This window comes from Lissotriton vulgaris (genome assembly GCF_964263255.1).
Source record: "Lissotriton vulgaris chromosome 9 unlocalized genomic scaffold, aLisVul1.2 SUPER_9_unloc_2, whole genome shotgun sequence".
Taxonomy (NCBI): Eukaryota; Metazoa; Chordata; class Amphibia; order Caudata; family Salamandridae; genus Lissotriton; species Lissotriton vulgaris.
Genome location: NW_028240617.1, coordinates 345,433 through 365,447, shown reverse-complemented (window position 1 = coordinate 365,447; position 20,015 = coordinate 345,433). Strand labels below are relative to the sequence as shown.

Here is a 20,015-nt window from a genome sequence, read left to right as displayed (position 1 = left end):
CGAAATATTTTTCTGCTGTAGGTGTCTTTTAAAAGATGAGGAATTTGTGATGAAGAAAGGATCGATTAAAAGAAGAAATTACTAAAACGAAATCAGCGAGGCATGTGTGGCTGTAGCTGCGCATTCTGTGCTTACTCCTGCCATCTAGTGTTGGGTTTGGATGTGTGCAAGTTGTTTTTCTTCGAAGAGTTCAACTCTAGTCACGAGGTACTGTCTCCAACTCTCGCTTGCAATGCTCATGGACATCAGCCCTATCGTATTTTTTTCCACCATCTGGTTCAGGCGTGTCCTTCCTTGCTCCGGATGGACGCTGTTGCGGTGATCTTTTCAGTCCTCATGGTTCCTCTCTCTCCGTCTGTATTGTCTTCGATCACACTTCCCCTGTTTTTTTCATATCGGCTCAACGTTTCCAGAAACCGTCCAGGAGAGTTCGCCGGTCAGCTCTGTCCCGCCATGGGGTCTCACCCGCTGGGTCCTATTTTTTCCTTCCATTCGGTCCGCTGTCACCATACCTCGCCTGTGATGCAACAGACACCCTTTGGATATTGCCCTCAGTGTTGTGCGAGGTACCCTGGGACGGCCTCTACCAGGTCTGTAATCTGTGCCTCTCACCCGAGCACGATGATACCTCTTGCATCCCCTGCCAGTGCTTTCGATTAAAGAAGACCCTTCCAGACTGCCTTGCCCGTTGACTCAAGATGTCGCACACGAGCAGCAACGATAATCAAGACCTCTTCAGCACCCAGGCTCTTGAGGGAGATCATCAGCCTTAGCCTTTGGCTGCTTACCAGGAGACTTTCTCACCTAAAGAGTTCCGGCTCTAACCTAGAGATCGAAGACCTCCCACCGGCTCAACAGGTCATGAATACACTTACTGTCACCCACAAAAGTGTATTCGGCCGCTCTGGACCCACACAAACAGACTGTGCTGGCACTGCCTTCAGGCCATGGTTCGCATTGACTGTCCACTTCGTACACCAAACCCTGCTTTGGCTGGCACCAAAAGAAATTCTAAAGCAGACATTCTCGGTGCTGCCCACTCCTGGCTTGGCATGGGTCCCACAGTCTGATCCAAAACCGTCTGCCTCGGAACCCAGGTTGGCACCGGCACTGAAACATTCGACTGCGACCAGAGACAAGCCCATGAACCAGTTGAACCGGTCCATAAGAAGCCGACAGGCTGGATACTAACACAGCCTCCAACACAGAGCCCTCAGCCTCCTAAAAGGCAGCTCAGCTTTGAAGAAGCTCTGGTGCCCTCTCCTCAAACAAAGTAGAGGACAAGCATTTGCAATGCAATAGGTCTCGCAGCATTAAAATTTGAGTTATTGGCATTGTGTATGACAATGCGTTGCATACATTTTTTAGCAACCTTTGAATTGGTTAGCAGTGAGAGTGTGTGCAAGAGTATGCTGTTGCTCACAGCTGTTATTATTCACACAGCTTGCATCAGTCTGCTGGGTGGTCGGGTGATCGGACCACCCATCCTACTATGACAGCATCTTCCTATGCATCCGACTACCTCAAAACAATGACTGCTGGCAATAGCGATAAGTGGCTGGATACCAATACTGACGTAACAGTAACAGTACTTTGTCTTCGGTTCCTCTTTGAGAATGATTGGGTACCCATACCTGTGTGAAAGAGATCTCAAATGCTCTGCCTTAGGCATCCCAAGATTTTGGCGAACCAGTTCGTTTGACTTCATGGTTGAGCTACTTTTTTGTCTAAGCTTCATATGATTCCGCTGCTTGTCTTCACAGGAGAGGGCTGGTCTAGCTGATTTCTGTGCTCTGCCGTTGCGTATTTACCTGCTTCTGTAGTGAGTAGGGTGAATAATGGTGTGCACATGGCAGGGTCATCACTGCGGTGGCATTTGGGCAAAGGAACTAACTATTGTGATGCGGCCAGAATAATTACCAGTGACTGAGATTAATGCAAGCATTCCATCCATCAGGAGCTAGGCGGGTGGGAGTGGGGGGGGGGGATTTTGGGGGGGGGGGGGGACACCATCACATGGGGTGACACCGGCAGTCTAACATGCTAGACAAACTCATTCAAATCGTGGTAAAACTAAGGAGTATCGCTTGTCAATTATTCCAATAAAACATAAATTGATTCACAGTCAGGGATATACTTCGGTACACAATTCAGGGTTATAGTCGCTTCCACAACGATTGCTTCACTGTATGATTGGTATGAGTCTGTGCACTTCAAGTCCATCCTCGTTCTGAACTTAATGCCCTTTTAAGAGGAGAACCAGCATGGAGGTGGACGCAAGATTCGTATCCAGGCGGCACCCGGCAGTGGATTATGCGGCAGGAGCGTTCTCGCTTGCGATAGGTGACTTTGGAACGGCGGAGCCGAAACTTCAGTGTTTCAAGGTGTTGTGCGCACCTTCTCTGCCGAGCAGAAAATGTGCAGTGCTGCACGTTACCGAGACGCTGATAGGTGCGCCAGCATTTTGGTAGGTAAGGGAACTGTGAAGCCACCAGAGATAGTGACCTGCACAGTCATACAATTTGTGCACGTAGAGGAGGCACGATTCTTATTCGGGTCTCCGGGTTCACTAAAGTTCCAAGGGCAAAAACCGAAACAGTGCTAGAGAGTCAATTGGGGGTAACACTGAAAATACGTATGCTCAGGCATAATGCAGCTAATTACGATTTTTCAATGTGGATTTTATAAAAACCCACTTCTACCCCAGCGTCATCTCGCATCTTTAAACAGATGAGTGTTACCTACCGGAATTTGTTTTATCGACCTTAGAAGGATAAAAGACAAAGTGTACCGCCGGGGTGAAATCTGTGAACAAGTGAATTGGTTTGTGAGTCAAATTCCGCATAGTTGGGTTGAAACGATGCACTCGGCACCTTGCAATGAACATCAAAATAAGGGCGACATAAAATGGTGAAAAAAAGTGACGATAACTGAGGGGGCATATAGATGTGCGCAATATGACAAATCAGAAATTCGCTGACCAAAGCATTCAGGAATACTGGGTTAGTTCCCAAGAAGACAAGGGGCAGCCGCAGCACGCACGTACACATACATGGCAATAGTATCTCCAGGAAGTAGCTAAAGAAACTTTCGTAGGCAAACATGTTCCTATCTAATCTTCTTCCGCGTAAAATCTCGCCTTTTCCAATATCGCTTAACGGGCAAATAGAATGTTTGTTTCTGTTGCAAAAGCGGTCTCTTGGAGGGAGTGAATAGCGTTGTAAAACGTAAGAGATGCTAGCAGACATGCCAACATTGACTAGGACAGGGACGTGGGAGATTTAAAACAAAAAAAACAAGAGGTGCGCGCGCAGTCATGAAAACGAAACCTAGCGTGGGGGCGGGACTTCCGTCCTGTGCGCGAAGCAGCGCCCACGGAGTGCCTGGCCCGAGGAGCAGTGGTGACGCGGGGCTCCCATGCCCAAGGGAGAGCCCCGCGGAGGCTACAGAACACCGGATTGGCGGTAAGTGGAACTGTATTTGGGAGCGGGGGGGGCGCTCGTGTGTGTATGTGTGCACGTGTGTGTGTGTGTGTATGTGTGCGACGGCGGGGTGTCTCTGTATGCGTGCGTGTGTGTATGTGCGCTCGTGTGTGTGTCTCTGAGTGTGCGCATGCGTGTGTGGTGTTGGAGCTTCCCAGGAGACAGCAGCTGGCCACAGCGTGCGCGTTCGCGCGCGCGTGGCCTGCGCCGATCGCCTTTTGCGAGATGCGCGCGGCCAGGTGCTGTCTCCTGGGAAGCAGACCCAGCGACAATAGATCTCTGGCGAGACAGCCCTTACGCGCTTTTCAACGCCAGGAGACCTAAAAAAGCAGATTAAATCCACCAGTCCTTCTTGACCCCATACTACCTCCACCGACTTCCACTCCACCCAAACCCCCACTAACTCCTTCTCTGCCTACCCACTTCTTACACTCCCTAGGGGTCCTCACATTGGTGAACACGGTGAGAGGACACTTAGTAATTGTCCCCACAGAGAGACCCATAGGACTCTGATGATATGGATCTGCCTGCGGATACTAATCCTGACCTCTAACCTCCCTGACCTTCACCACCAGATGATACCTCTGCTTACCATGATGTTTTAGGTAGGGCTGCTGCTTACCACAAAGTGCAGATGCATAAAGTGTCAATCGAAGAGGACTTCCTCTTTGAGACTTTCCTTGCCTCATAGGGCCATATGTATCAAGTAAAATTGTGATCGCAACCACCGAAATTTCGGCGTTTGCGATCGCAATTAGGCTTAATGGTATGTATAAAAGAAAAACTGCCTTGCAAAATAAGGAATTTGCGATTCCTTATTTTGCGAATGCATTTAAGGAATTGCAATTTGCGATTCCTTAAATGGAATGTATGAGGCACCCAAGTTGTGCGAATATGGCATAAGGAATCGCAAATTACCACCAACTACAGGTTGGTGGTAATTTGCGATTTCTTTCAAAAAGGCAAGTTTTTTCATTTTTCAAAGTGGCATGTGACGCACACACATGCCCTTAGGGCATGTATTTGCGCCACACATGCACCCATGCTCATTTCAGGGGTGCAACAGGGTGTCCTTTTGACACCCTGGCACACTTGAAATTGCATTCTCAATGTGCGATTCTCTAATTGAGAATGTCTTTCCATTCATTCCTATGGGCCTCTAGGCCCATAGGAATGAATAGGGAGGTATTCCTTAATTGCGAATTGCAATTTGCGATTCGCAATTAAGAAATATGTAGGATTCACAAAATGTATTGCAAATCCTACATACGTAGCGTTTTGCAATTCTCAAATATCGATTCTCAAAAATTCGCTATTTGACAATTGCAAAACCTAACATTGATACATATGGCCCATAGTTCCATGTAGTATCTGCCTGTGCTGAAGGGGATGCTCAAGCCCGCTCCTGATCTTTTCAGGGAAGTGGTCAAGGCCCAGGCTATTACTGCCCGGGGTTGACAAAGAGTACAAGGCCTCCCTTTCACACCCCTTATAAGCGGCCCAGTGTGCCAACCACTGACCTATCACAATTCCATTGGTTTGCTCTCTAGATATGACTGGGCCCAATGTGACGAATTGGAGGAGCACCCTCAGCAGCTTCTTCAGGAGCACCTTAAAAGGGCACATGAGTTGGTCACAGAAGGCAAACTGATTTCCAGCATGACCATCAGGTGTGCACTGAATTCGGCTGACACTGCTGCCTAGGGTTAATTCCAGTGCTTTCCTCTGCAGCCGTTCTTGACTCAGTGTCTCTGGGTTCAAATTGGATGTTCCTCATCATCTCTTCAACCTGTCTTTTGATAGGAAACATCTATTTGGCCCTCAGGGTGAATAGATGCTGGTGAAAAGAAAAAGACATGGAGACATCGAAAGCCATGGGTGCCTTGCAGACACCTTCCCCACGGGTACCTTTAGCTGCTCCACGTATCGTGGAGGATCCACACCAGCTTCCCCGAAGCCTCCACAAGCTTTGAATGCCAGCCGACCCAACCATCTTCCACAAGGGACTGCTTCCGGGGTGCCTATTGTGGAAAGACCAATAAAGGCAGAGGCAAAGGTAGCTCCCACAAGGAAGCCGACCCAGTCTAACAATGACTTGTCACTCCTTCCCCCCGATCACAAGTACCTGTCTGGGTACGGCTTCAGATGTTCTTCAATGCCTGGCAACATGTCACCTCAGACCAGTGGGTGTTAGACATCACTCAACATAGTTACTGCCTGAAGCTCATCGCCACACTACTGTAACAAAGTGACCTCTTTTTGCATGGTTGCCCACCACTTTTTGCCAAACTGCTAATGTACTTTCACTGAGTGTGCCCTGGGTTCCTGCCAAACAGATACCCAGGGCCTATGTTCTTTCCCTAAAACTGCATTAAGACAAACCCCATCGGGCAATCTTTGGCCACAAGTCAGTCCATTGTAAATGGTACCATAGTTACCAAGTGCACTGTGGACAGGAAAGGCCTCTAAGGGGTGAAGCACTTATTGTGCCACCCTTGGAGGCCCTGTACCTTTACACACACACACACACACACACTGCCATTTCGGGCTGCGTGTTTTGGTGCAGAACAAAGTGAAGAGTCAACGTGGCACAAATCCCTGTGTGCCATGCCTACAACCCACTGCCCTGGCATAGGTCAGCCACCCCTCTAGCTGGGTGCACTATACTAGTGGTGAGGGCACAGGTGCATGAGCCCTGTACCCCTACAGTGTGTAACTCAATTCTTATACATTGTAAATGCAGTAATGCTGTTAAGAGTACATGGTGCTGGGTGTTTGTCATTAATAACTCCACAGTACAGTAGTGGCTTTACTGAAAACTGGGAAGTTTGGAATAAAACTTCTCAGCACATTAAACCCACACTGATGCCAGTGCCACACTGATGCCAGTGTGGGATTTAATGAAAAATGCACTCAGAGGGCATCTTAAAGATGCCCCCTGAAAAATGACCTAACTCTAGTGTCCTGCCTGAGTGGCTGCTCGCCAGCTGCCACCATCAGACAAGTTTCTGGACCCCTGGGTCGAGAGCCTGTTGCTATCCGGATTCTGAAACAATGCACAACCTGGGACGAGGTGCCAAGCCTCCCCCTCCAGGATGGGCAGGGTCCACGAAGGGGAAGCTTCAAAGGCTTGCTGCCTTTGTGAGCTACCCCAGTCCTTTGCTGCTTCCAGCAACTGGCTCCCACCGGTTCTGACCCCCACTTTGGGCATGAGAATCGGCTGGAAAACCAAGTGAGGAAGAGAGGTGTGCCCACCTTTGCCAACCCCACCCCTTAGGTGTGGAGGCGAGGTGAAGCACTACCTTGTCACCACCATCCTGCAGATGGGGGAACCCGGCCAACCAGAGAGGCAAATGCCCCCCTCCCACTGGAGGGTGGCATAATAGGGGTATACTCACCCCAGGGAAGGGACCCATTTGTCCCAACCTTTACTTACCTGTAACGCTCCTAAATCTAGTATTTAGGGGCAACCCTGAACCTTGTCTCCTCAGACAAGAACTAACCAAAAGAAAAGAAGGACCGAAGAAGCTGTGCTGAAACTAAGAAGAGGAGGGCGCCCACTGACTTGGCCCCAGACCTACCGGCCCGTCCTCACCTCGAACCTGCTCAAGCGAAATCCCAGTGTGTCCTGCAGCCAGCAGCCTCAAGAACACGAAGGACATGCCCTGCCTTCCAAGCCCAAGACGTTGTCTCCCATGAGCATCGGATTTGCTCACCAACAGACTCTGGCCCCAGCAAAAACTGTGAGTTTGCACACTCTTCACCCGATGCCTACGGCCTGAGTTCGAGTGGCCCAACACCACGAGGGGTCTCCCCGGAAATCCTGACCTGAGATCTGGTGATCTCTGACCTGCCTCAACTCTCCATATGATGCCTACGGTTTCTTTCTGGAGGACCCCAGCGACCGCCACGGAAGCTGGTAAGAAGACCCAACGCCTAAAGATACCCCTGCACCCGACGTCCTACCTCCTTGGGTGGCCCAACCAACTGTGTCCCAGCATCCCCAGGCATCCCAACTTGCCTCTCCAACTGGTGGTCACCTCCAGTAGATCTTCGTCCCTGAGCCTGCAGTCTTTGTTGCAACTGGAAAATCCCCACAGAAAACAGGGCACTCTACGCCAAAACAGCACCCAGCCACCCCTGCGGGTGTACTTTGGGTGCTAACCCAGATACCCCTTTGCCCTCAGCCTAACACTAGGATATTTGCTTCCACAACTTTGTGGCCTGCTCATGAGCAGCCACCAACGGGAGGCCCACTATCCCCCATTGGATAACATTGGGTCTCAGCACTCCACCCGACTGTCCTTGTGCCGCTGAGGGTGTTTAAGAGTGCATCCTTGACCCTGGGGGAATCCTGGTTCTAACCCCAGAATAAAAACTCCCACCAACAAGTACTTACCTGCAAACTGTTAACTTAATTTTTCTCCATAGGACTACATTGACTGTTTGGAGTTGGTTTGTATGAAACACTGAAAAACTGCAAATGTACAAAAACTGATTCACTTACCTTTTCTGTAGTAAATGTCCTAGTGTGATATCTAGGCATATCACTCTGAGTAGAAAAAAGTTACTTAAAAAGTAATTTAAAAAGTAACATACAAAGTAATCTGCAGAGTAACTGAAAAGTAATTTCGAAATATTGACTGACCTGTAATTCAACCAAATGCATTTGAACCTGCATTCAACTGTAAAACATTGCTTAAGATTTTATTATTTCACTAACCTGTACCAGGCTTGGCTTGGTTCTAGAAATAAAATAACTTAATAGTTTTGATGCAAACAAATTGGTCAGAGGTCAGTCTTTGAGTGTGTGACATCATTTGCTGCCTGAGTGTACAACAGATGCTTAACACTAGCCTCTGCTAAAGCCTTAGTGCCCGCCCACACTACCACAAATAGATAGTTAGGTGCTATCTACTTTTACCTCTGCCTTCTTTTAGGGATCCACTGGACTCTGTGCACTCTATACCTCATTTTGGTATGGTATATAGAGCCAGCTTCCTACAACTACCCAGCATTCCAACCCACAGACATGTCCTCTCCCCTGAACACCAATGCCTCCTTCAGGTAGAGATCCAAGTGCTCCATCTCAAAGGGCCCACGAGCCTGTTCTACAAAACCTACAGGGCTCTGGCGTGCATTACCCTATACTTCCTCGTTCCTAGAACTGACAGGTCACTCAGGCCCATTCTGGACTTGAATGGGTCAGAACACTTCCACATGGTCACTATTCAGGATGTCATAACTCCGCTACAGCAAGGAGATTTCTTGGCAGCACTCAAATTCAAAGACGCCTATTTCCGAATCCTGATTCAACTGGTGCATCCTAGCTACCTCTGGTTTGTGGTAAGGGGCCAGCATTACCAGTTCAAAGTACAACCCTTCTCGGTCACCACCCCACCCAGAGTTTTTACCAAATGCCTTGCAGTGGTAGCGGCACACATGCGAAGACAGGACATTCATGTATTCCCCTACCTGGAAGGTTGGCTGATAAAGAGCGCAACACAACTACACTGCCAAGTCATAATAGACCTCCTGCACAGACTGGGCTTTATCATCAGTGTAGTAAAGTCCGATCTCCAGCCTCTTCAAATTCAGCCTAATCTGAGAGCCCTCCTCAATGCAGAGGTCGACAAAGCCTCTCCCAGTCCTGCAAGACTCCAGTCTTTCCAAGCATTGCTGCCTCATTTTCAGGCAGGGGCCTCTTCGCCACAGCAGAAAACACAAGATACCCAAACGTCGACTCCAGATTCTGTTCTGTTCGTGGTTCAGAAGCTATCCCAGACCTCCTTCACCCTCATCCTAGTGGCCCCACTTGCCCAGACAACCCTGGATCACCACTCTCCTAGAACTTTTGATGGTTCCGCATGAGAGGCTCCTCAATAGTGCAGACCTTCTCATGCAGAATCATGGAGAAATCAGGAACCGACTCCAAGAGTCTCAACATTTCGAACTGGCTGAAGTCTTAGAATTTGGTTAGCTCAATCTATATCTTGAATGCATGAACATTCTTAAGAATGCACGCAAGCCCACTCCTCATTCCTGATATGCTGCTACGTGGAAAAGGATTGCCTGCTACTGGCTTTCTGACCACATTGTCAATCTGGCAGCCACAGTTCAGAACAACATTTGTCATCTTATGCATCTCCATACGTGTGGTCTCGGCTTCACCTCTATTCGGCTACACTGGGCAGTTGTGATGTCTATTGGGCTCTATGTCCTGTTTGCCCTCGCTTCATGCCTCAACATTGGAGCCAGATCATCACAGATTCTAATTGAGCACACAGACTCATCAGAACTTTAATGCAGCACTTAAAGTCTTCACAAAACAATACTCTCCCTCTGTTTGCTATTCTGTCACATTGGAAATCATCACTTCTGTTAATAATGCATGGGTAAATACCCTTTCCAAAGTTCTTCCTGTCCAGGAAGCCCATCAAGGAGAGTAGCTAATACTCTGCCAAACCCACAACACATGTAAAGCCCCTCATGTTTCCAGATACCTTGTCTGGCTCTTAGGAAGTGATGAAGCGTCTGTATGCCTCTTGCTGTTCTTAGGTCCAACCCCTTTACAGGTGCTTCATCAGAATGGGCCATGTGCTGGTTCCTTATAGTCCTCCGTAGGTCTGAGGTGCACTGAACAAAGCAAGTCTCAAAGATGCTGGGAAACACAAAACGCCTTTAATCAGAGTGCTGAATGCTATATGTGCCACCAATGGGCTCCATCTTGATTTGAATACATAGGCAGCACTTATGGTGGAGCCTTCTCATCATATAATTGTAGCTTTAATAATTGTCACTGCAACCCTGATTATCACCGAACAGAAGGCGCACTAAAGGCCTGACATCTTTCTCTGTGATTGGCTGGCTCTGCACACTAGTAGTGCTCTTTCTGATAAATACATAATTTCTTCTGTAAATTAATCATTGTTTTCCTGCCTTTATCATTTGAAAACAATGTTATGATTCATTGAGGATCTGAACGCTCATTTTTTTTACCAGTTCTCCAATTTTCTGTGGTTTATGGTGCGGGGAAATGGAAACAATCCAAAAGTTATTCAACCAAGGTGACGCTATATATGTAGTGAGATCTGGTGTCTAGAGCATTGACTTGCTCTGTAAGTTATGCTGAGACTTTCAGATCTAGTTATGTTTCTTTATTCTATGGACATTCTACAGGAAATAATTTACTGTACTGAATTACTTTCAATACTCTGTATTTCAGTAGAAAAAGCATGCATGTATTTTTAAATAGTTGGCTGCAATGTCATATGCCGAAATAGCAGGGAGCACATGTTGGGTTGCAAGGCTACGGCTGAAAATGCTAGTGTTGAGAAATCAGAGCACCATTCCTTTTAAAGCCAGTATCTCTTGAAACCACTTAATGGAGTACTGTTTTCTCTTTTATAGATAAGCTTTCTGGGGACCGAGTAAAACAAGTAATGGAGCATATCTGGAAACTTCAGGAGTTCTGCAATAGTATGGCTAAACTTGATATAGATGGATATGAATATGCGTACCTTAAAGCTATAGTTCTCTTTAGCCCCGGTAAGTCTTTCGGTGGTGTTACATTTCTGTCACTCTCCTTGCAGTCCACAAGTTAAATGAAGAAGCATATAAGAAAGAATAGAGAGATTAAGACTGTTACGCTGATTCAGACTGTTTAGTTACCGTCTGTTCTTAATGGGCAAATCTTACGTTGTTTCCTTCAGTTGTGCTTTTTTATATTTTAAAGAGCAAACTGAGGTACAAAACGGTGCTTTACAAAGGTGGTGTGCTGGAGGAGTACAGAGAATGGGAATGTGGTATAGAATACAGGCAGGACAAGGGAGGTTAGCAGTTTTGTTCTCATGACATAGTACTGTTTGAAGAGGGCCTTATGTTCCTTCTTTGATACCAGGAGTGAGGGAGCCTGCCGTATCGGGGTGAGGAGGAAGTTCCAGATTAGGACACCTTGACCTCTCATTCCACTTTCTTTGAGCCCTGAGAAGTTGCTGCTGCGAATGCTACATAATCCGCCAGCGATCCTAGTCCTATATTCCTGCTGCTATTATTGTTTCACGGCTTCTGTTCTATGCCGTTTTATGTACACATATTTAATTTGTCTTCATGACTTGTAATGGAAAGCTATTAATACATCAGGATGAATGGGGAAATTGCAAGCTGTTGCTCTTGTCTGTTAATATGGTACTGAGCTTGCCATTTATCCTCGCCTTGTGTATCCTGCCCTAATCTCCCACATGGTTAATTTGCTATCGCCTCCATTTGCAGACCAGTCTCTTCCTGCAGCCTGTCTCATCCTTGCCTTGTCTATGCTCATTCCAGCCTCCTTTTTTCCATAAAAAGACGAGGGCAACACAAACGCAGGGAAGCTTTGAGATGGAGGAGATGGAATTCCTCACTCATTTGTATGTGCTGTGTTTAACATTGGATCGTTCCTAGATACTCATGCTTGAATATCTCGTGATCAAACATGCAATCCTCAGCAGTCAATGTTAATATAGCAGTATGTCATACTCTTTGAAACTGCCTCATTGAAGCTGCCATAGGCTATACGTAGTCCAGTTCACTTCCTTGTGTGACCCCAAACTCTGGTCAGTTATTTGAAATGACTCTGCTCCAAATCCCCATAGAGGCTGAGCTGGTCATATTTTCTGCCACATTGACTGTAACAGCAAGGCAATCTCTAGAGCGCTTCTCTTCAGATTTGCAGTTTTTTTGTTCATGTTGGTATTCAATTCTGTTCTTTAGGGATCCTAATACCACGATCTACAGTAGGAATGCAGTATTTATGTCCCCTTTGGTATTTGGCTGGCTGAGCCATTGGAACTCTGTCCAGATAGAAGACAATCCTCTTAAAGCTGTAGCATTATTCAAACTTTGGCAGTACTATGGGACTACAAAACTCTACCATGATGGCCCCACAAGAAATATGTACTATATCTTGCTGGACACGTGGTGAGAAGATGCAAAATATTCCAAAGGTCCATTTAGACACTTTGAGTGACAGAGGCAAGAATTTTTGCACATCTGGAGTGAATTTTTCCAGGTGCTGTGTTCGCTAAAAGTGTGCATCTTGCCACAGTGGAGCTAGTTAAAGCCTCATATTCAGAGACTCTCTTCACTCCAACCTTGAAGCCCTCAGATCCTGTTCCAAAGGCGCACACCTCTAAGCTTCCACAATAAGTCAAAAAATCCTAGACCTTGGATGCTTTACTGGCGTTCCATGCTGAATATGCCTCCTAAACTTTCAAAGAGTCTTTTGACAAAGTCTTGTTGATGAACACTGGCAAGGCTTAGTCCACGAAGGAAAAAACCTAGACCATTGACATCAATGGGCGTACTGTCTGCACCTGCTAGCAAGCATGTCTGTTGACAACAAAATTCCCATTGTCAGGCCAAGAGTGAATGTCTCATTGACAGCAACAATGACTGTTTCAGTGATCACTATTTTTGTTTACTGTTACAACTTCTGCACCTATATATGACAACTTCATCATCTTTAATTTGCAAAAAGGGGGTGGGGTCGCACACTACTCACACACCGGCGGAAGTTGCCCCTAAGGACTCTGGTCATTGTAGTAGAGTGTTCGCGATGCATCATCTTTCGATCTTGCTATCTTCGCTGTCTTCGCCATTCCTGGACACGTGTTTCGGGTTTTCAACCCTCGTCAGCAGGGATAGGCAGTGTTCTGGGGTCGCCGATGGCTGCCAATATCTGCCAGGTATAGTACCACTCCGGCGCGTAGGTGCGGGATCCCAGGCTCGTCAGCCCGCTGCTCAAGGGAGCTTAAAGTTGCAAAAAGGGGGTGGGGTCGCACACTACTCACACACCGGCGGAAGTTGCCCCTAAGGACTCTGGTCATTGTAGTAGAGTGTTCGCGATGCATCATCTTTCGATCTTGCTGTCTTCGCCATCCCTGGACACGTGTTTCGGGTTTTCAACCCTCGTCAGCAGGGATAGGCAGTGTTCTGGGGTCGCCGATGGCTGCCAATATCTGCCAGGTATAGTACCACTCCGGCGCGTAGGTGCGGGATCCCAGGCTCGTCAGCCCGCTGCTCAAGGGAGCTTAAAGTTGCAAAAAGGGGGTGGGGTCGCACACTACTCACACACCGGCGGAAGTTGCCCCTAAGGACTCTGGTCATTGTAGTAGAGTGTTCGCGATGCATCATCTTTCGATCTTGCTATCTTCGCTGTCTTCGCCATCCGTGGACGACCATACCAACCATGACTTCCCTGCTGGAGCACATAATGGAGAATTACCTTGACCAACTACTACCACCTGTGTACTATAGAAAACCAACAGTTTTGCACTGTTCACCATCTTGGGCTGTTCCACTGCCAGGAATTTCATATTCTGACATTCCTCGCCATTAAGAGCCTCTTCCAGCACCTTTGTTCTCACCAGATAATGTGCCACAGCAGTTATGTGCGGATTTCCTGCCTGGGTCAGAAAAGCCAGCATTTTGTTTTGTGGGCTCAACAGTGTTTCATACAAATCTGCAAACAGTAAGAGAAAGCTAAAGATTCAGTTAGAAGTACTGCATATGTAAGAGTGTCAGACAGCGAAGTAATAGAAAGAACTAGGCCTATTCCTCACTTACGCCACTGCTTGCTGCATTTTTGATAAATTCCCCTACAATTTCTATTTCATCACTATATGGTACAGCTCACTAAACCGTATGAGACAAATGGAAGGTAGCATTTTAGTGCAATATGCAGCAGTCCAATAAATGAATACATGAGATCTGTTTATGAGATGGTGGCTTAATCTTCACATATCTTAGACCCATCCTTCCATGTCCTGCACGTCACTGAGAGCGCGGTGCTAGCACATCCGGAGCTGGAATGCATGTGCCCCCCTGCATGCATCCCCATGGCCTGAAGCACCTTAATGTCCTTCCCGCCAGCAGTTTTAAGGTGTAAACACCACCATGAGCCCACTGGCAGTAAGGAAACTCGTAATATGCTTGGCTGGGCCGAAGCAGCCCTGTCAAGCATTGCGGCCTCACACCACTGATCACAGATCCCTGCTGGTTGCGACCGCCTCAGTCAGGTATATTTTTACTTCAGGGTGAGTGGGGCCAAAAGGGGGAGTAAGCAGAGCATGGCCCTCGCAGCCCAGACCCGCCTGACAGATGGTAGCGACCAAAAACACGCAAACTAGGTAGCAAGCCGGGTCGAAGAAGCAGAAAGAGGGTACCCCCTCAAAAGCAGAGTTCAACCAACAAGGAACCTAATAACCCCAAAAGGGGCATATATGATTGCCTTAACAGTAAAAGGTACCAGAAAGGAGGACAAGCAGATGACAGGACTGGATGCACTGGGAAGATGTTAGAGACGCTATAGAATCTCTACCAATGGGCAAGGCTCCCAGGGCAAATGGGATCCCAGGTGATTTGTTTAAAGCTTGTGTAGATCTATGGACTTCGCTTCTTACACTGTATTTTAATGCAGTCATCGGTCAAACACTCCCCGAGTCCTGGCGTCACTCTGTTATTATTCCGGTTTTCAAGAAGAGAAACCATAGTGACCCTTCCTGTTATAGACCCATTAGTTCAATAGATGCAGAAGTTAAAATCATAGGTAGGGTCATCCTGAATAGACTGACCCAGTGGTCTGAAGGACAGAATATTTTGTCTGATATTCAGTATGGGTTTCGCACAAGGAGGGGTACTGTCAAAGAATCTTAACCTCCACCTTATAATTAATAAATATGTTCGGGCAAAAAAAAGGCTCTACATCTTTCCTTCATGAATCTCAGTTCTGTATTTGATTTGGTCAAAAAGGAAAACTTTGGGCTGATCTTGGGTCCATGGGGGTGGATGAGTGTTTGGTCAGTGTTTTTAGTGATCTTCACAAGGGATTAACGGCCTCTGTACATTTCGGCATTAATGGTGAATGTACAAATAATTTAGTCAGGGCTGCATACTACCCCACTTTCTTATTATGTATGTGAATTGGCTTGAGAAAGCCCTTACTGTTAAGAGTGTGGATGTTGGTTGAAGACAGGACTGGATGGTGATGCGAAAACATTGATTTATGAACTAGCAACAATGCATGATTATGACTTGTCATTTGTCAATGATTTATGACCTTCTTACAAATGATTTTTAGCGCATTCACGGTTTATGGCACTTTAACTGTTTGACAGCTTGTCATCTTGATTTATGACTAGGCTTGTGTGACCATGCATGCAAAATGTGTACGCCCATGTTTTTCCACAACTTAACTTACTGAAGTTTTGGGTAATCTGTTTGGTTGAAAAATAACTGGAAGTGTACACGTTTGGACTGGGTGGAACAAGTGCAGGGTTATAAATGCACAGAGAAGTCACTTACCTTCCATTCCATGAGAGTTCTAGCTGTGATGGAGTAACACTGGTAAACCTGGCTGGATTATGTCTTGCTGTGGCAGCAGGCAGCGGAGAGGTAGCCAGACAACAGTTGCGGTCCCAGCAGGGCCGGAATGGCCATACCGGGCGCCAGGCATTTCCCCAGTGGGCTGGAAGGGTGGGTTCCTGACTGGTGGTGACCGTTTTTGTTACTGGGGGTTGGTTTTGCAGCAGTGCTTCAAAATCGGCCCCTCGTAACACAAGCAGGGGATGTAAATGCAAGGCTTGGTTTGCGATCTCAATACAGCCCTGGGTCCCAGCAGAGGAGAGGGAGGAGCAAGGACAGCAGCAACACCTGACCAGACGCCAGCACGAAAGTCAAACTCAAATGAGACAATCAGGCTTGAAGGGTAAGTTTATTGGTTTTACTGAAACTAAGAAAGGAAAGAAGATATGCTCAATCTAGTGGGTCATGCTGGGTATCACACTCTGCTGTACGCTAATTCTTAAAGGCCCACCTGAAATATAAACGCTGACTCCATGTAAGACAACCACATCTTCATGTATTAGGCAAAGACAATCACAGACGTTTTTTCAGGAGTCAGGTTGTAACTTAATACTTTCACTAAAGAGTTGAAGTCCTTTTTGCATATGCAGATCACAAAATGTCTTCCTATTCTCCAGTTTTCATGAGCCTCCCTAGGCCTTCCACTAACTTGACAATTGCTGTGTAATGCTCCAAACATGAAGAATTGGTCAGAAGGAAAAGCTATTAGAAGTAGGTTACTCATGTTCAATAAAATGTTTCTAATAGATACCATACCTTTCTGCACTTCTTAGCTGTTCCACCTCCTTGCTTCATTGTAGTGATTCATTCTTTGATAATGTGTATTCTAATTTTGTTTGACTCAGTTTTATAAAAATCGTGTCTGTGTGGAGAAGGAACGCACCTTGTCCTACCATAACATCACTTCAGGGAATGCCTCTCTAGGAAGTTGGCAGCTGGTGTGGTGTAGAACTAGCACGACCTTGCCTTGGCTGGAGGCAGTACTAAAACTTTTGTATGACCTTCTGGTAATAGTAACAACCCTGCTATATAATTAAGGCAGCAGTGGTATTAGTAAGATATTGGCCACTGTCTGCCATCAAGACATGACATATAGGATAGTATTTCCCAGCTTGTGGGCAACTGCCTAAATCTCCTTCCAAAAGTGATTTGATTTCAGTTGCTAATTGTAAAGCAAGCACTCGTCTAAAGGGCTTCATGATGCTAAAAACCCAGTAAAGTGAACTTAGGAAGCAAACGAAAGCAAGTTATAGCAAGCAAACATTGTTTTAAAGCCTTGTGGAACCAGATGTAACTGCCCATTGGCCTAAGTTTGGTAGGTAGTGCAAGAGCTTAGACACGAATAAGAAAGAGCAAACTCAGTGCGGTTTACTAATGCGTGATGTAGTTTGGCAGGATCACTCCCTCTGTGTCTCCCTTGTCTAATATGGCTCTGATCTCATCAAACGCAACAGTCATTATAGATTTGTTTCACAATCTAGGAGGGTGAGAATGTAATCAACACTAGGCTTTTTCAGTAAGAGGTTTCCAGGAATCTGGCACTATTGCATAAATAAATCCGATTTTAGCTAGTTGTGCCACAAGACTATTTTTAAAAGATGCAATTTTTCTCATGGCAGCAACACAGCATTGATCCTCGGCCTGATTTAGAGTTTGAAATCAAGTGTTCACCACATCTGTTGATTAAGGGAGAAAGAATTCCTAAGAAGTCTAGGCCATTTCTCCAGTAGGGAAAAGAAAGTGAGATCATCAGAGTCGATTTAATATTATGCTGTAGTAGACTCCTTTCACGTTAGATATCAGGAAAATGCCCAGTTTCATGCTCAAAAGCTGAATAGATGCTGGTGAACACAAAACATAAGGAGTTACAAGGTATGCTTTCATTGAAACGAACACGCAGAATTATTAGCTGTAATAATGTTATTGCATAAATTGATATCCATAGCCTGTACAATCGAAATTTGCCTAGCTTACGTAACGGTAAGTTTCAATTCTATTAAGGACACGGAGGCGAGGATTATGCTATATCTTCCTTCGCTTTATTAACATAAAGAAACCACAGCAGCTTAGGAAAAAATATAATAAGAACAAAAAATGCTTTAAACATAAAGCATTGACGTAATGTTCAACAAAAATCAACAACAACTCCCAAGAGTCTCTTTGTTATAATAATAGTCCACAGTCCTTTGTCTCTGTCCATCATCCCTATATAACCGGACTTCCCATCATCTTCCTCCTCTTTCTTCGCGTAGATCACGCTTAAGCCTCATTGGTCCTGTTTAGCACCGTCGTTGCCTGTCAAAAAAGGAACAGTATCAGCGAGGTGGCCCAGGAAAATGCGACAACAAGGCGAGGAGCATTCAGTGAACAACACAGTACTGACAACGTAAAGGAAAACGCTTTACTTACTGCCATACGGGTGGGTAGAGACACCACTGTAGTCCGGGTGGGATAATCCTCGCCTCCGTGTCCTTAATAGAATTGAAACTTACCGTTACGTAAGCTAGGCAAATTTCGATTCTATGTCAGGACCGGAGGCTTCAGATTATGCTAGTTTAAAGCTTACTTACCACCAACTGAGCTAAATCCACCACCGGCTTAAAATAAAACCTCTTGAAGGTGGAATCCGAGGACCAGTCCGCCGCTCGCATAAGGTCCTCCAGACGAGCACCCACCGAGAATGCCTTAGAGGCCATGGCCCCCCTGGCGGAGTGTGCTCCAAAGAGAGAAGTATTGATGCCCGCTTCCTGCATGACCCAACGCACCCACCGAGCAATAGTGGGGGAGGAGACAGCTTTGTGTGGCTTCCGCAGGGCAATCAACAACTGACGCTCGCCCGGAGGGCGCAGATCCAAGGTCAGGTCCTCATATGCTTTGAGGCATTGCACGACACACAACTTAGGAGTGTCAGTAAAGGTTGGATAAGCAATGGAACGCGACGACGTCTTAGTGCGTCGGCCCACCGTAAAAGTAACCCCATCCGGGGAAAAAATGCGTGCAGAAACATCCAGCGCGCGCACGTCCGAGACGCGCCTACAAGAGACCAGACATAACAACATGGCTAATTTCGCCGAAAGCTCCTTAAGAGACAGATAAGAATTCGCTGGCCACGATAGGAACAGGTTCAGAACCAAATTGACGTCCCAAAGGACGGAGTACCTGGGTTCTGGCGGCAGTGCGAGGCGAACCGCTCGCAGAAGCCGGCACACAAAAGGGTGTTCCCCTACCGGATGGCCATCGATGTTATCATGGCCCGCAGAAATCGCCGACCGGATAGCATTGATCGTTCTATACGCTAAACCCTTGTCGGCCAAATGAGCCAGGAAATTCAGCACGGGAACAAGGCCGGCGACCATGGGATCCAAATCCCTTCGTAAACACCAACGCATCCACTTAAGCCAAGCGGATCTGTAACGCTTCGTCGTACTATCGGCCCATGCTTTGGAGAGCAAGTGCTCAGCTGACCCCGAAAGGCCCGGGAGCGTCCAGCGTCTCCTGAGAGCCTCCACGCCACGAGGCGGAGAGTGTTCTGCATGACGAGAGGGTGAGGTTCCTGATCCGGGCTCGTCAGGAGCAGAGGAAACAGGGGGAGTAGGATTGGAAAATCCCAGGAAAGTTCCAGAAGAACCGGAAACCATACCTGAGACCTCCACAGCGGTGTAACCAACACCAGGTCCGTACCCTGGCGGCGTATTTGAGCCGCCGTTCGCATGATCATGGAGAACGGGGGAAACGCAAACGGCTGTTCCCGACTCCAATCCTGTAAGAACGCGTCCGTGGCCTCCGCCAGAGGGTCCGGCCTCCAGCTGTAGAACCGCGGCAGCTGGTGGTCGAGACGGGACGCGAAGAGGTCCACCGAGAAGGGGCCCCAAAGGGAGTGTAGCCACCGGAAGACTCCCGGATCCAGTTTCCACTGGCTGGCATCCCTGAGATGTCGAGAGTGCCAATCCGCTACTTGATTGGACTGGCCTGGCAGATACTCCGCCGTCACCGCAATGTGACGAGACAGGCAATAATCCCAGAAGTCCTTCGCTAAATCCGCCAAGGCGCGGGACCGAGGACCTCCCAGGTGGTTCACATATCGGACCGCCGAAATATTGTCCATCCGTAGCAGGACACAAGCCTTGACCG

At 47.1% G+C, this 20,015-nt stretch overlaps 1 protein-coding gene across 3 annotated transcripts in view; it reads left to right on the top strand.

Moving 5' to 3' along the window:
• The window catches only part of LOC147672942 (nuclear receptor subfamily 2 group C member 2-like), a 343,617-nt gene that overhangs the window by 303,704 nt on the left and 19,898 nt on the right, over positions 1 to 20,015 (top strand). For all 3 annotated transcript variants that reach the window (XM_086947899.1, XM_086947900.1, XM_086947898.1), the window contains exon 12: positions 10,893 to 11,030. In XM_086947899.1, coding sequence (XP_086804025.1) covers positions 10,893 to 11,030 — 138 coding nt within the window. The remainder of the gene's footprint in view (positions 1 to 10,892; positions 11,031 to 20,015) is intronic.